Source organism: Muntiacus reevesi, chromosome 15 (genome assembly GCF_963930625.1).
Source record: "Muntiacus reevesi chromosome 15, mMunRee1.1, whole genome shotgun sequence".
Lineage (NCBI taxonomy): Eukaryota > Metazoa > Chordata > Mammalia > Artiodactyla > Cervidae > Muntiacus > Muntiacus reevesi.
This window is the reverse complement of record NC_089263.1, coordinates 61,191,678-61,204,361: the sequence shown is the minus strand read 5'-3', so window position 1 is coordinate 61,204,361 and position 12,684 is coordinate 61,191,678. Positions and strand designations below refer to the sequence as shown.

General features: G+C 60.9%; 1 protein-coding gene and 1 long non-coding RNA gene across 5 annotated transcripts in view; both read right to left on the bottom strand.

Moving 5' to 3' along the window:
- The window catches only part of EVL (Enah/Vasp-like), a 141,118-nt gene that overhangs the window by 539 nt on the left and 127,895 nt on the right, over positions 1-12,684 (bottom strand). For 2 of the 4 annotated variants that reach the window (XM_065906891.1, XM_065906890.1), the window contains exons 8-14: positions 10,987-11,047; positions 9,161-9,227; positions 7,576-7,642; positions 7,418-7,480; positions 4,458-4,520; positions 1,446-1,512; positions 1,029-1,086 (exon numbers count right to left, since the gene is read on the bottom strand). In XM_065906891.1, the coding sequence (XP_065762963.1) occupies positions 1,029-1,086; positions 1,446-1,512; positions 4,458-4,520; positions 7,418-7,480; positions 7,576-7,642; positions 9,161-9,227; positions 10,987-11,047 (446 nt within the window). The remainder of the gene's footprint in view (positions 1-1,028; positions 1,087-1,445; positions 1,513-4,457; positions 4,521-7,417; positions 7,481-7,575; positions 7,643-9,160; positions 9,228-10,986; positions 11,048-12,684) is intronic. The other 2 variants (XM_065906892.1, XM_065906893.1) reach the window with 2 other exon arrangements.
- On the bottom strand, positions 2,627-3,494 carry LOC136147487 (uncharacterized). The gene is made up of 3 exons (XR_010659195.1): positions 3,429-3,494; positions 2,871-3,307; positions 2,627-2,738 (listed from the first exon to the last, which is right to left on the bottom strand). It is a non-coding gene; the product is annotated as an uncharacterized lncRNA (long non-coding RNA).

Here is a 12,684-nt window from a genome sequence, read left to right as displayed (position 1 = left end):
CGGCCGCCATAGCAGGTGGAGACCGAGGCGCCCCCAGTCCGCCCCACCCCCCTCAGGCCCATGGCCTCCCGAGGCAGGGGTGCCCAGCAATAAAGTGGGGTTAACAGCTGGCCTCTGTTGTCTTTTTGGCTCCCGCTCTGTTTCCCCTCTTCATTCATTAACTCCTTATCTGCCCATCCCAGCCTGGCAGGGGACGGGACCAACAGGAAGTTGAGCGCTCGCCGCTGGATCAAGGACAGGGTGTGGCCGATCACCCAGCCCTGGGCAGGGGTCCGGGTCTGCTGGCTCCCAGCTGCTCTCCTCTCTCCAGAGTCCCCCACTCGTGATGGGGTGGGGGGGGGCACCCAGACCGCGCCTCCCTGCTCTGGGGCTCAGCCAGCCTGGCCCACACCTTTCCTTTTCCTCTGGCCCCAGATCTGAGCCAGCCGTTTCAAAGGCTCCGGTGGGGAGTGGACGAATGGATGTGATTCACTGCGCCCAGCAGGCGGTGGACTCAGTCAGGCCCTTAGGTAGTTCTGTGGCTCCTGGGGCCCTCTAGCCTCTGGGAAGGCAGCAGTTGCCCTTGTAGCCCCAAACCCGGGGATTGGAAGCAGCAGAATGAAAACAGTGATCTAAGTCCACGGGATACTAAGATAAAGAGCAGATGGTTCAAAGCTGCTCTGAACTGGTGAATGCACCCCTCCCCACCTCCGACTCATCTGGGAGGGAGCCTGGGAGAGTCAGACCGAGGCGCAGACCGCGAGCACGTGCTCACACTTGGACAAGCTCCTTAATCTGTCTGGGCCGCCTCAGTCTGCCCAACCAGAGAACTGGGAGGCCGGAGTGGGCTGTGTGTGAGGAAGAACGAAACCCCTCAGCGCAAACCTTCAGCCTCCCAGCCCAGGACAGCCTCGCTGGCTGGGCCATCCTGGCCCCTGGCTTGCAGCCCTGGGCACAGGCACCCCTGCCCTCCTCGAGGACCCTCGGTGTGAGCCTGGCCTGGGTGCTGCCCCGTGGCGGGGTCGGGGTGCGGTAGGGGCGCCACTCACCATCGATGATCTCCTCCTTCACCTTGTGAAGCTCCCGGACCACCTCCTCGAGGATCTCCTGTTGAGAGCAGGGCCTCGGGGTGACGGTGGCTGTGGTCACAGGCAGGGGCGGCCAGGCTCCCTTCAGGGCCACGTCCCTCTGTGTTCTCAGCAACCCCACCACCGGGGAATGGTGTGTGTGAGGCAGGATGGGACACCCTGCGATGCCTCAGAAATACCTGGGCGAAGCCAGAGCGGCCCCACCCGGAGGCAGGCTGGGAGGGCCCAGAGCCCTTTCCTGGTGAAGATGGGGCAAGGGCACTGAGGCTGCATGCGGCTCCCCACCTGCTTGGGGCCTTCTTGGGCCTGCCACCCCCGCGGCCCCCAGAGGCCCCCAGCCCTGGCTCCTGCACAGCCTCTCTGGACACACACACTCACCTGTTTCATCCGGTCCAAATCTAAGGCATCCAGGGCCACGTCGTTGACACTCCCCGCCGGCTTCATCCTGGGGAGAGGGCGGCGGGGTGTGGTTGGGTGGGCACTGGGGGGGGCTGAGCTCAAGAGGCAAGTGGGCACCCCAGCACTTGCCCGCTGCGGGGTTGGCTCTGCCCTCTTCAAATGCTGCTGCTCTGGTGCCTCAGAAAGGACTCTCATGCCCTGTCTCCACCTTAAGAGGGCCTCCTGGATACCATGATCATATTTCCCAACCCAAGCGTCAGGACCTGGGGTCTCCCAACTGGACAATGCTCACACGGAAGCACCCACGCATGTGGATGGCGTTCTGAGCCACACGCTCCCTCCTCTGGGAGGAGGATGTTGATAAGCTGGTTCAGAGTAAGCGCTCTGAGCCCAGCTAGACCACGGCCTGGGGAAAACTGGCGATGCTCGGCCGAGAGGCACCCACGTCTGACACGAACCAATGTCCCTGGTGTTGGTGACCGGCTCTGTACGTGGTTTTACTCTTCTCAGGCAGACTGCTCGGTTTTGGGAACTGTCCTTCTCTGACGTTTCTGAACTTAAGCTTAGCTAGTTTGAAATTTAATGTTTCCCGCACATGAATCCTCCCTGGGAAGTCTTGACAGGGACTCCTCTGGCGATCTGGTGGTGTTTTCACTGCCAAGGCCCAGGTTCGATCCCTGGTCGGGGAACTAAGATCCCAGAAATGGCACAGTGTGGTAAAAAAAAACAAATAAAATCTTGGCAGATGCTTTCACCTGGCCTTTCAAAGGGGAATCACGGTGCTGAGGGAGCACTTTCTGGATTCAGTTTCTCTCCCCGCGTGGAGAGAGGCAGGTTCAGGGAAATGACGTGGCCAGAGCCACCTACAGGAATCATGGACGTGACAGCCAGTGGACACACGTGACAGCCGGTGAACACACACCTGACTGGGGGAACTGGACACGTGACAGCCAGCGGACACACATGTGACAGCCGGCGGACACACACCTGACTGGGGGAGTGGACATGTGACAGCCGACTGACACACACGTGTGACAGCTGGTGGACAGACACCTGACTGGGGGAATGGACACGTGACGACTGGGGGAGTGAACACGTGACAGCCGGCGGACACACATGTGACAGCCGGCGGACACACACCTGACTGGGGGAGTGGACATGTGACAGCCGACTGACACACACGTGTGACAGCTGGTGGACAGACACCTGACTGGGGGAGTGGACATGTGACAGCCGGCTGACACACACGTGTGACAGCTGGTGGACAGATACCTGACTGGGGGAGTGGACATGTGACAGCCGGCAGACACACACGTGTGACAGCTGGTGGACAGACACCTGACTGGGGGAGTGGACACGTGACAGCCGGCAGACACACACGTGTGACAGCTGGTGGACAGACACCTGACTGGGGGAGTGGACACGTGACGACTGGGGGAGTGAACACGTGACAGCCGGCGGACACACATGTGACAGCCGGCGGACACACACCTGACTGGGGGAGTGGACACGTGACAGCCGACTGACACACATATGTGACAGCTGGTGGACAGACACCTGACTGGGGGAGTGGACACGTGACGACTGGGGGAGTGAACACGTGACAGCCGGCGGACACACATGTGACAGCCGGCGGACACACACCTGACTGGGGGAGTGGACACGTGACAGCCGACTGACACACACATGTGACAGCTGGTGGACAGACACCTGACTGGGGGAGTGGACACGTGACGACTGAGGGAGTGAACACGTGACAGCCGGCGGACACACACCTGACTGGGGGAGTGGACATGTGACAGCCGGCAGACACACACATGTGACAGCTGGTGGACAGATACCTGACTGGGGGAGTGGACACGTGACAGCCGGCAGATACACATGGACAGCTGGGGACACACACTGGGGGAGTGGACACATGAGAGCCGGCGGACACACATGTGACAGTCAGTGGACAGACACCTGACTGGGGGAATGGACACGTGACGGCCGGCGGATACACGTGTGACAGCTGGTGGACACACACTGTGGGAGTGGACACGTGAGAGCCAGCGGACACACACGTGACTGTGGGAGTGGACACGTGACAGCTGGCGGACACACACCTGACTGGGGGAGTGGACATGTGACAGCCGGCAGACACACACACGTGACAGCTGGTGGACAGATACCTGACTGGGGGAGTGGACATGTGATAGCGGGCGGACACACACGTGACAGCAGGCGGACATGCACTGACTGGGGGAGTGGACACATGGCAGCTGGTGGATACACACTGGGGAAGTGGACACGTGACAGCTGGCGGACACACACCTGACTGGGGGAGTGGACATGTGACAGCTGGCAGACACACATGTGACAGCCGGTGGATAGACACCTGACTGGGGGAGTGGACATGTGACAGCTGGCGGACACACCTGACTGGGGGAGTGGACACGTGACAGCCGGCGGACACACCTGACTGGGGGAGTGGACACGTGACAGCCGGCGGACACACCTGACTGGGGGAGTGGACACGTGACAGCTGGAGGACAAACACGTGACAGGTGGCGGACACACCTGATTGCGGGAGTGGACACGTGACAGCCGGCGGACACACCTGACTGGGGGAGTGGACACGTGACAGCTGGAGGACAAACACATGACAGCTGGCGGACACACGTGACAGCCGGCAGACATACACATGACAGCCGGCGGACACACGTGACTGGGGGAGTGAACACGTGACAGCTGGTGGACACACACCTGACAGCAGCGGACACACCTGACTGGGGGAGTGGACACGTGACAGCCGGCGGACACACACCTGACAGCAGCGGACACACCTGACTGGGGGAGTGGACACGTGACAGCCGGCGGACACACACATTATAGCCGGTGGACACACCTGACTGGGGGAGTGAACACTTGACAGCTGGCGGACATACACATGACAGCCGGCGGACACACCTGACTGGGGGAGTGGACACGTGACAGCCGGCAGACACCCACCTTACAGCAGCGGACACACCTGACTGGGGGAGTGGACACGTGACAGCCGGCGGACACACCTGACTGGGGGAGTGGACACGTGACAGTCAGGACACGCTGACCGGGGGAACTGGCACGACCGCCAGGCGTCACCGTGCAGATCAGGTCGGGCTGGCGTCCTCCGCAGCGGAGGAGAACCAGTAGGACACTGAAGCACTGGTGCGGCTGTGACGGAGAACAGCGTGGAGGGGCCTCCACGTGGGCCGGCCATCCCCCTTCTGGGGACACAGCCGCAGGGAACAAGCTCGCTGTTGCCAGCAGACAGCCAAACCCCACGCTCGCGGTCGGCTGTTCACAACCGCCACGACATGGAGACAACCTGAGTGTCCACTGACCGATGAGTGGATGAAGATGATGTCCTATCTGTATCTACGTGGGTGTGTGTGTACATACATGTACATATATAGGTACACGTCACAAACACTTACAGAATGAAGTATTCCACAACGAGAAAGAAGGAAGTCCTGCCATTTGTGACAACATGGACACTGTGCTGAGTGAAATCAGCCAGAGAAAGACAAATGCTGCGTGATCTCACTTACACGTAAAATCCAGAAAAGCCCAGACTTAAAACGGGCAAACGACAGGGCCCTACGGCGCAGCGCAGGGGGCTCTGCTCAGTGTCCCGCGGCCGCCGGAGGAGAGGGGCGCTCGGGGGAGAGTGGACACATGCGTGTGTGGCTGAGTCCCTTTACTGTGCGCCTGAAACCATCACAGCATTTCTTATTAACCGGCTATATCCCAATACAAAATAAAGAAAGTCTTGAAAAGCCAAGCTCCTGGAAGCAGAGTGGCCTGGTGGCTGCCAGGGGTGGGGGACGGCTGGTGAGGCAGTCGGGCATGCGGCTGCGGTAATGGGGTGTGGGGGTGAACGTGCAGCGCAGTGACCGCGGCTGGCGGTACTGTGCTGCGTACTTGGGAGGCGCGCAGGAAGATCTGGAAGTTCTCACTGCACACACAGAGGAAGCTGACTGCGAGGTCACGGGCATTTTAACCTGCCTGCCCGCAGAAATCATTTACAGCGTCTAACACATGAAGTCACCATGCTCTGCACCTTGAACTCACACAATAGTAGATGTCAATTATATCTCAGGAAAGCTGGATTAAAAAGCCATTGAATGCCATGTAAATAAGAGTTTAGTGGTCCAGTGCACAAACCCGGATTAAAAAAGAAAAAAATAAAGTGCTCCTGCATGTCTCTGGATGAACTCGTAAAGCGGCCAAACGTGGTCCTAATTGAGTGTGGGAAAGAGGGCCCCTTCCCTGCTGTAGGTTCAAGTCCTTGTTTGAAGAGCAGTTTTCCGCGGCACCTGGACAAACTGCGTCACCTCTCTGGGCCCTGGTCCTCCCCTCTGGACAGCCCCCCGCATAGTGACCCCGACATCTCTGTGGGTCCTAGAGCGACTGCCCCCAGGGCACCATCTGTGAGTCTAGGAGGCACTCGGACTCGGAGCTGGAGAACCTGCTTTCCCAGTGGGAACGCCCTGGAGAGCGTGCTCGCCCTGGGAGGGACACCTGGCTGCTCGAACTTGGCAGCCCATCCAGCTGCCAAGCCCATCCAGCCCACAGCTCCACCAGGAGGACCAGTGGGCCACAGCTCGCAGGAGCCATAGGCTGGCCCTGCCCGCCTCACCTCCCCAGGCCCTGCTCTGGCTCCTGCCTGATGGGTTCACCTCCTGCCTCCAGCCAGGCGAGCAGCCCAGAGAGGCGCTACATCATGGCGACCTGGCCCAGGGCCCATGGGCCGCGGCCTTCTTGTGGGATAAACCCACGCTTTCCCCCTCTCAGTATGCCTTCCTCCGCCCTCCCCATGTCCCACGCGTGTCAGCCACGCTGCTCTCCTTTCTCTTCTCTGAACTCGCCAGACTGGGGGCAGGCTCAGGGCCTTAGCACTCGCCACTCTTTCAGCTTGCAAGGCCACCCTCTTCAGGGTGGGCTCCCCTCATCCGTGTCCACTAAGACACTGCCTCTGAGAAGCCCCCTCGCTGAAGCCCTTCTGTGCCCAGCACTGCCCACCCCGGGACCCTCACTGTCTTCCCCCGAGCACCTCTGGGAATGCAGGCTTGTCTTGTTTGTGGGTCTTTGCACACGGAGACAAGCTCTGTGCAGGTAGGGACCTCAGGCCCGGTCAAGGAGCTGGCTGACTCAGGCCCCCCACAAGCCCTGGCTGACACCGGGGCACCCCTGTCTGAGCACCCGCGTGTCCCCGCCGCTCCCGTGAGGCCGGTCAGAGTGCTCGGAGCACTCTCTTGGTTGACTCGGCCAGACCAGGACCAAGTTCCGCCTGCTCTGGGTGGTTCCCCTTCGAGTTGTGATGGACGGTGGAGACACTCCTCAGTGTGGGCTCTAGAAGCCTGCACCTTCAGGCCACACTTGGCCCGTGGTTACCATGTGATTGCCTGAGTTTTTTTTGAGCGATCTGTTGCAAACAACTCATCCTGTTATCACGTCAGCTTTTGGTTTGGGAAACGTGGTCAGCATCTCTCTGGGAAGCCGCAGAGGAAGGGGAGAAGGCGCGGTGTGTGGCCAGCCCCGGGACTGGTGAGGGCTGGTGAGGAGGGAGTTCCCGTGTGCGGCTGCCGTCCACACACGACCGCCCTGCGGGGGGTGAGCAGACCTCCGCGCGAGGTGGAGCAGGCAGTGGAGGCTGCAGAGGACCCCTGGCGAGCCTGCTGTCCCGGCTGGCAAGCCCAGAGCTGGGACGGCACCTCCGAGGCCCTGCACGGCCTCTCTGGATAGTCCGGCCCCCTGGGCCTCAGGCCCCCCATCAACGAGGGTGAGGAGGAGCCGGCCTGCCCCGTCCCTCACGAAGCACAGCCCACCCTATCCCAGAGGCAGGTGTTAGACAACAACGCGGCAGGGGCCAGGGTGTTAGTCATGGGAGGGGACAGGGGAGGCCCCAGAGACGGGCGGTTCGGTACCTAGAGTGAGGCTGTGACTGCAGGGGGCTCTTAGCTTCGGGGCTCTTGGCCACAGATGGGGTTCTATGCGGTGGGCGGAATGGAGCAGAGGTGAGTTGGCGCCGAGGCCTGCCTGGGCCCCCAACCCGGGTGTGGCGCGGGCTTCTGGGGCGGCTCACCTGGACAGCAAGGAGGACACGGGCTTCTCCGCTGAGCCGCTCCGCTCCCAGGGCTTCCGGCTGGCCTCTGTCGGTTCATGGCACGGACAAAGCGCCTCAGGGCTGGGAGCGCGCCCGTGGCCCCGCGCCCCGCAGCATCCCAGGCAGACGGCCCCGCCCCGGCTCCCGTGGCCCAGGCTGCCCTCGCAGGCCTGGCACCTGCGTCTCCCCAACTCAGGTCGGGAGCCCCTGCTCCCGCGACTTGGTTGACCTGGTTTCAAGTCCTCTCCCCATGGCTAGGGCTTTCCTGGGAATGAGCGCCAGCCGGGCAGCAGGGCTCTGAACCAGGACCTCCAGCAGTAACCTGTGCCTCCAGCAGTGGGCCGGGCCCGGCACAGGAAGCCCCTCGCCTGCATCCTCCGCGCAGCCCACACCTGCATTGCAGGCCAGTGTCCCCGCTGTCCCCTGGCTCCGTGGCTTTCCCGCACACTGCTGGCTGGCTCTTTCCCAACCTGGCCTTGGAAGTTGATTTGTCTTTCCTTTTTCAAGTGCTCTTTAACTGCACTTCACTTTACTACAAGAGGGCCACTGAACTGAATGAGTTCCCTGACTTGGCAGGATGAGCAGAGAGGCAGAAGGGAAAGATCCCCGGGGCAGCAGGGGCCAGCCGCTCTGAGCTGAGCCTGGAGGCCGCGGGCTGACCCTCGCTGGGCCTGCAGGGCAGACCCAGGACTGGGACCACACGCAAGCTCTAGGCGCACTACTTCCACACACTGAGTTTCTAACTGGAAACACGCACCCCCTCCACTGGGACATGAGGCGTTCACACGGTCACTCACCAAGAATCGTGCCACTGCCCGAGCAGAGGCCATGGACCCCAGCCTCACAGGGAGGCCGACAAGCCAGCAGAGGGGCGGGGCGTGAGACCCAGGTGGCCGCAGAGCCGTGCCCCAGCGAGCTGCCAACAGTGGGCCTGAGCCTCCCGCCACTGGCTCCCCCGCAGTGAGCTCGGGAGCACAGGCCTGGCTCAGAGCAGACCCTGAGATGTTTGCTGAATGACTGAGGGATCAACCGCAGTGGCATCTTCCCACCACAGAGCCTGGAGGCGTTCTTCTGACCACACGCCTGTCCCAGAGCTCGGACCAGGGTAAGTTAAGGGCCCTCTGCTTTGCAGGCCTCGTCTGGCTGACTGCTCAGTGGGCAAGGCTCCCTGATGGTGACCGTAACATCCTGGCGTTTTGCAAGGAGTAGGACTGCGGCATTTACATGCTCCTCTTCAGAGGAGGGCCCAAGGCCAGGAAGCTGAGCCTCCAGGCACATCTCCCCCACCCCTCCTAGGTGCTGGCAGGCCCGCTGGGGAAATAGCCGGATGTGGTACTCTCTCCTCCAGGGTGCCCTGCTCGGGCTCAGGCTCAGACTGCAGGCGGCCACTGATGGGGGTCAGGGGTGCTTCCGTGCAAGATGGCAGGGCACCCCACCAGCTCAGCCTCTCTGCTCATCCGCCAAGTGCCGCCAAGTGAGGCCATGGGGGTCAGATCGCCTTTCTGTGAGAGCCCCTCCCACTCTAAGACCCCACGCCTGGTGCAGGAAGGGTGGGACCCCTTACCTGACGAGCTGGGGGGCTGCTGACTGGCTGCTCGGGTCCCTGGAGATGGAGAGGTGCTGGGCTCTTCCTGAAACGGAAGAGAAAGGCTCTGCTGTCGATCTGGTTAGGAAGGCCGGCTGGGTGGGGACCTTCGGGCCAGGTCATCTAGGAGACCTCAGTTTTCCAAATCATTCAGTGAACCAGTGTTACTGTCACAGTGAGACAACCACTGTGCTTCACTAATGAAGACCCCAGGTGGTGCAGGGAGGTGGTCTACCCCATGGCAGTTGGGGAAGGAGAAGGCTGCAGGGAGACACAGCGGACGAGAGTCAGGACAATTGCTCACCGCCGGTCCCCACACCGAGCACCAACCCGGCAACTATCAGGAACCCCCCACCCCGTATTTGTGGGGTGCATGAATGAATTCTTGGAGTCGCTGATTCAGTGGCAGGGTGGTCTCAGGGGCTGTGGGTCTCAGGAAGATCTCCCAAGGCCTCTTGTTGTGACAGAGAGTACAGTTAATGAAATCATGGAAATCAACACGCGTGCCTGGGGACCAGGACCCAAAGGAAACAGGCAAGAGTGGGAGACATTACAGGTGAAATCAGAGTAATTGAAGAAAAGTCAGAAAAAATTTTAACGTCATCCTATTATTTTAAAAATAACTAGTGAGACTGCTCCCTCTTTAAAGGGAAGTTTGGCCTCAGTTGCAAGCCGGGAAGAGCCGGCCCAGGCCCTGCAGGCGCCTCCACCGGCCGTCTCACAGCCCATGAGGCTGCCTGGCGCCCGGGGGCTGTGCTCTTCATGCCTGGGACACGTCCTTAGAGCCCCGTGGCCAGCGAGGGGCAGTAGCCCCGCCCAAGCCGCCTGACTCCACATTCGGGCTGCTTTCCTTCTTTAAACCTTGTGCACGTTCAGGGGAGAAGGTCTGGAAAACACCGAACAGTGAAGAAATGAAAACGCCAGGGACCCCCCTGGAGGGCCAGTGGTTAGGACTGACCGCTTTCACTGCTGAGCGCCCAGGTTCGATCCCTGGCTGGGGAACTAGGATCCCCAATCTGTGCAGGATGGCCAAAAAAAAAAAAAAAAAAAAAAAGAAAAGCCAGCTGCCAGCGTCCCTGGCCACACTGCACTCGCTCTGCTGTGTGGGACTGTCCTGGCCCTGGAAGAGGCATCCCGACCACACGCGACCAAGATGTGGCAAGGGAACTCGCAGTGGCCTGGAGGCCTACAGAAGAAGGGGAGTCAGAGAAGGAAAACTCTACCTTTGGGGTCAAAGATTTCTCCTGGGTCCCTAGGATTTGAAACCCATTCTTTCCTGGTGGCTCAGACGGTAAAGAATCTGCCTACAATGCCAGAGACCTAGGTTCAGTTCCTGGCTTGGGACGATCTCCTGGAGAAGGGAACGGCAACCCACTCCAGTATTCTCGCCTGGAAAATCCCATGGACAGAGGGGCCTGGTGGGCTACAGTCCGTGGGGTCACAAAGAGTCAGACGACTGAGCGCTCCCACTCCTTTTCTTCCGAGAGCCCAGGGAGCCGGGACTGGTGGTGCTGGCTGAACCAGCCACGGTCTCTGGAGACCCGGGACTACCCCCAGGCTCCCAGCCACACAGGCCTCTGCACTTGGAGACAGTCAGACAGAGTCAGCTAGATGGACTCCACACTTGGTGCAAGGCATGCGGACAGTGGAATATGCACGCCTGGTCCTCGAAGGGCTCACAATCCAGCAGCAAAGAGTGAGTTAATGATAAATGTGTGTGCTGAAAGCCGAGCAGAAGCACGGCAGGGCCTGGTGTGTCCACACGGCACGGGAAGCAGGGGCAGGCTGGCGGTGGGTGCACTTACTGTTTGGCTTTCGTCTTCCTTCTTGTCAGCCGGCTTGTCTGTCTGGGAGGCTGCTTTTCTCCTAACACAGGAGGAAGAAGACATACCATCAGTCCTGGAGGTTTCCACACTGACCGGACGCCTCTTCTGTGTGGACGTGGCTTGGTCCTCAGAGGCCCCTTGCTGGGGTCTAACCTGTTTCGTGTGACGGAGGCAACTTGTCCAGGCACCTATCTGGCCTGGGGTGATGCCTGAGCGAGTGTCCAGGCCTTCTGTGCTGGTCCCAGGACCCTAGACACCAAACTGGTCTGGCAGGGGGCGTAGGCACACTTGCATCCCTGTCTACAGCACCCGAAGGACAGAAGTTGGTCCACATCCCATCCAGGTCAGAAGAGCTGGGTGACAGCTATGGCCCCAGGACACCCAGGCCTGGCCACGAGGGGTAGGAGAACCCCGCACCCCGCAGGTCAGTCTGCAGACAGCCTGCGGGAGGAGGAAGCCTGCCATCACCCTGAAGTCCCTCTGCCTTGGAGCCCAGCAGCCACGTGCTCCCAGCCTGGATGCTGCGAAGAGCTGCTCAGGAAGGAGAGGCTCCGACAGACGCCTCTGGTCACAACAGCACCCGCCTGGGGCTGAGTCCCTGCTCAAACACCCTGAAAACTCACTGCTCTCCGCTGGCCGCATTGGGCACCGACATCTGGCTAGTTCTCAAATCCACACGCAGCAGCCTCTCTGAAGCTGCCAGAACACACAGTGCTCCAGAGCTCACAAGTGAGCTGCCCATCACGGGGGAAGCCGGCCTGACGGGGTGACGGCCACCAGCGGGCTGTCCCCGTGGAGGGACCAGCCCACGCTGCAGCCTCCTCAGTCACACGGCGGCCCCTTCTTCATCTGCTCACCCCGGGAAGGACGGGTCCTCCTAGAGACCTGGGAATCGTTCCCGACATCTTCCTCCCGCCAGCGTGCCCGCTCAGTCCTGCCTCTGCATTTGTTTCTGGGCTGGCTGTCCCGTCTTTATTTCCAACGCTGGGTGCAAGCACCCCGGCTCCTCCCTGGTCTGCCCCTGTGCCTGTCCAGAGCCAGCGTTTGGTCTTCTAAGAAAACAGCGGACCAGGCCCCTCCAGTCCCGTGGAGGTTTCCAGCGCCGAGCACCTGTGGACAAGATGCAAGATGCTCCCGCCTGGGAAAGGCTGTGGGGTGGCCCTCGGAGGGAGGAGGCAGCAGCTCCACCAGGACCTCTGTTCAAAGAGCAGCCTGCGAGCTCCTTGCCGGTTGTGTGGGGTGTGTGGTCTCTGTGGGCCCGGCTCTGCCGCCAGCACCTGGCGTCTCCCTGGCTCCTGGCACACTGGCCTTTTCCTGTTCTCAGAAACTTCCTCTCCGTTTGGTCTAAACCATCAAGGCCAAACTGTTACTGTGAAGGCACTGGGGCTGGGCTTGGGGAGAGTGTGCATATTTTGTTTTTAAAGAAAATCTTCTATTTTTAACGTGAGGCCCCCCTGGAATGGAGTCCAACCTGCCTGCACGACGAGGCTGCTTTTCTTGGACAGCAAGGAGCATGCTGGAGGCGAGGCCCGCTCCCCAGTCTTCCGGCGCCCGGGTGAGCCAGGGCACGGGGCCCCGTCAGCATACCCCTGCTGCCATCCCATGTCCACAAGTATGGCCCGAGCTCTGCGATCTCTCCCAGAGGGAGCTGACTGACCACTCCACCTGCTAGGGATG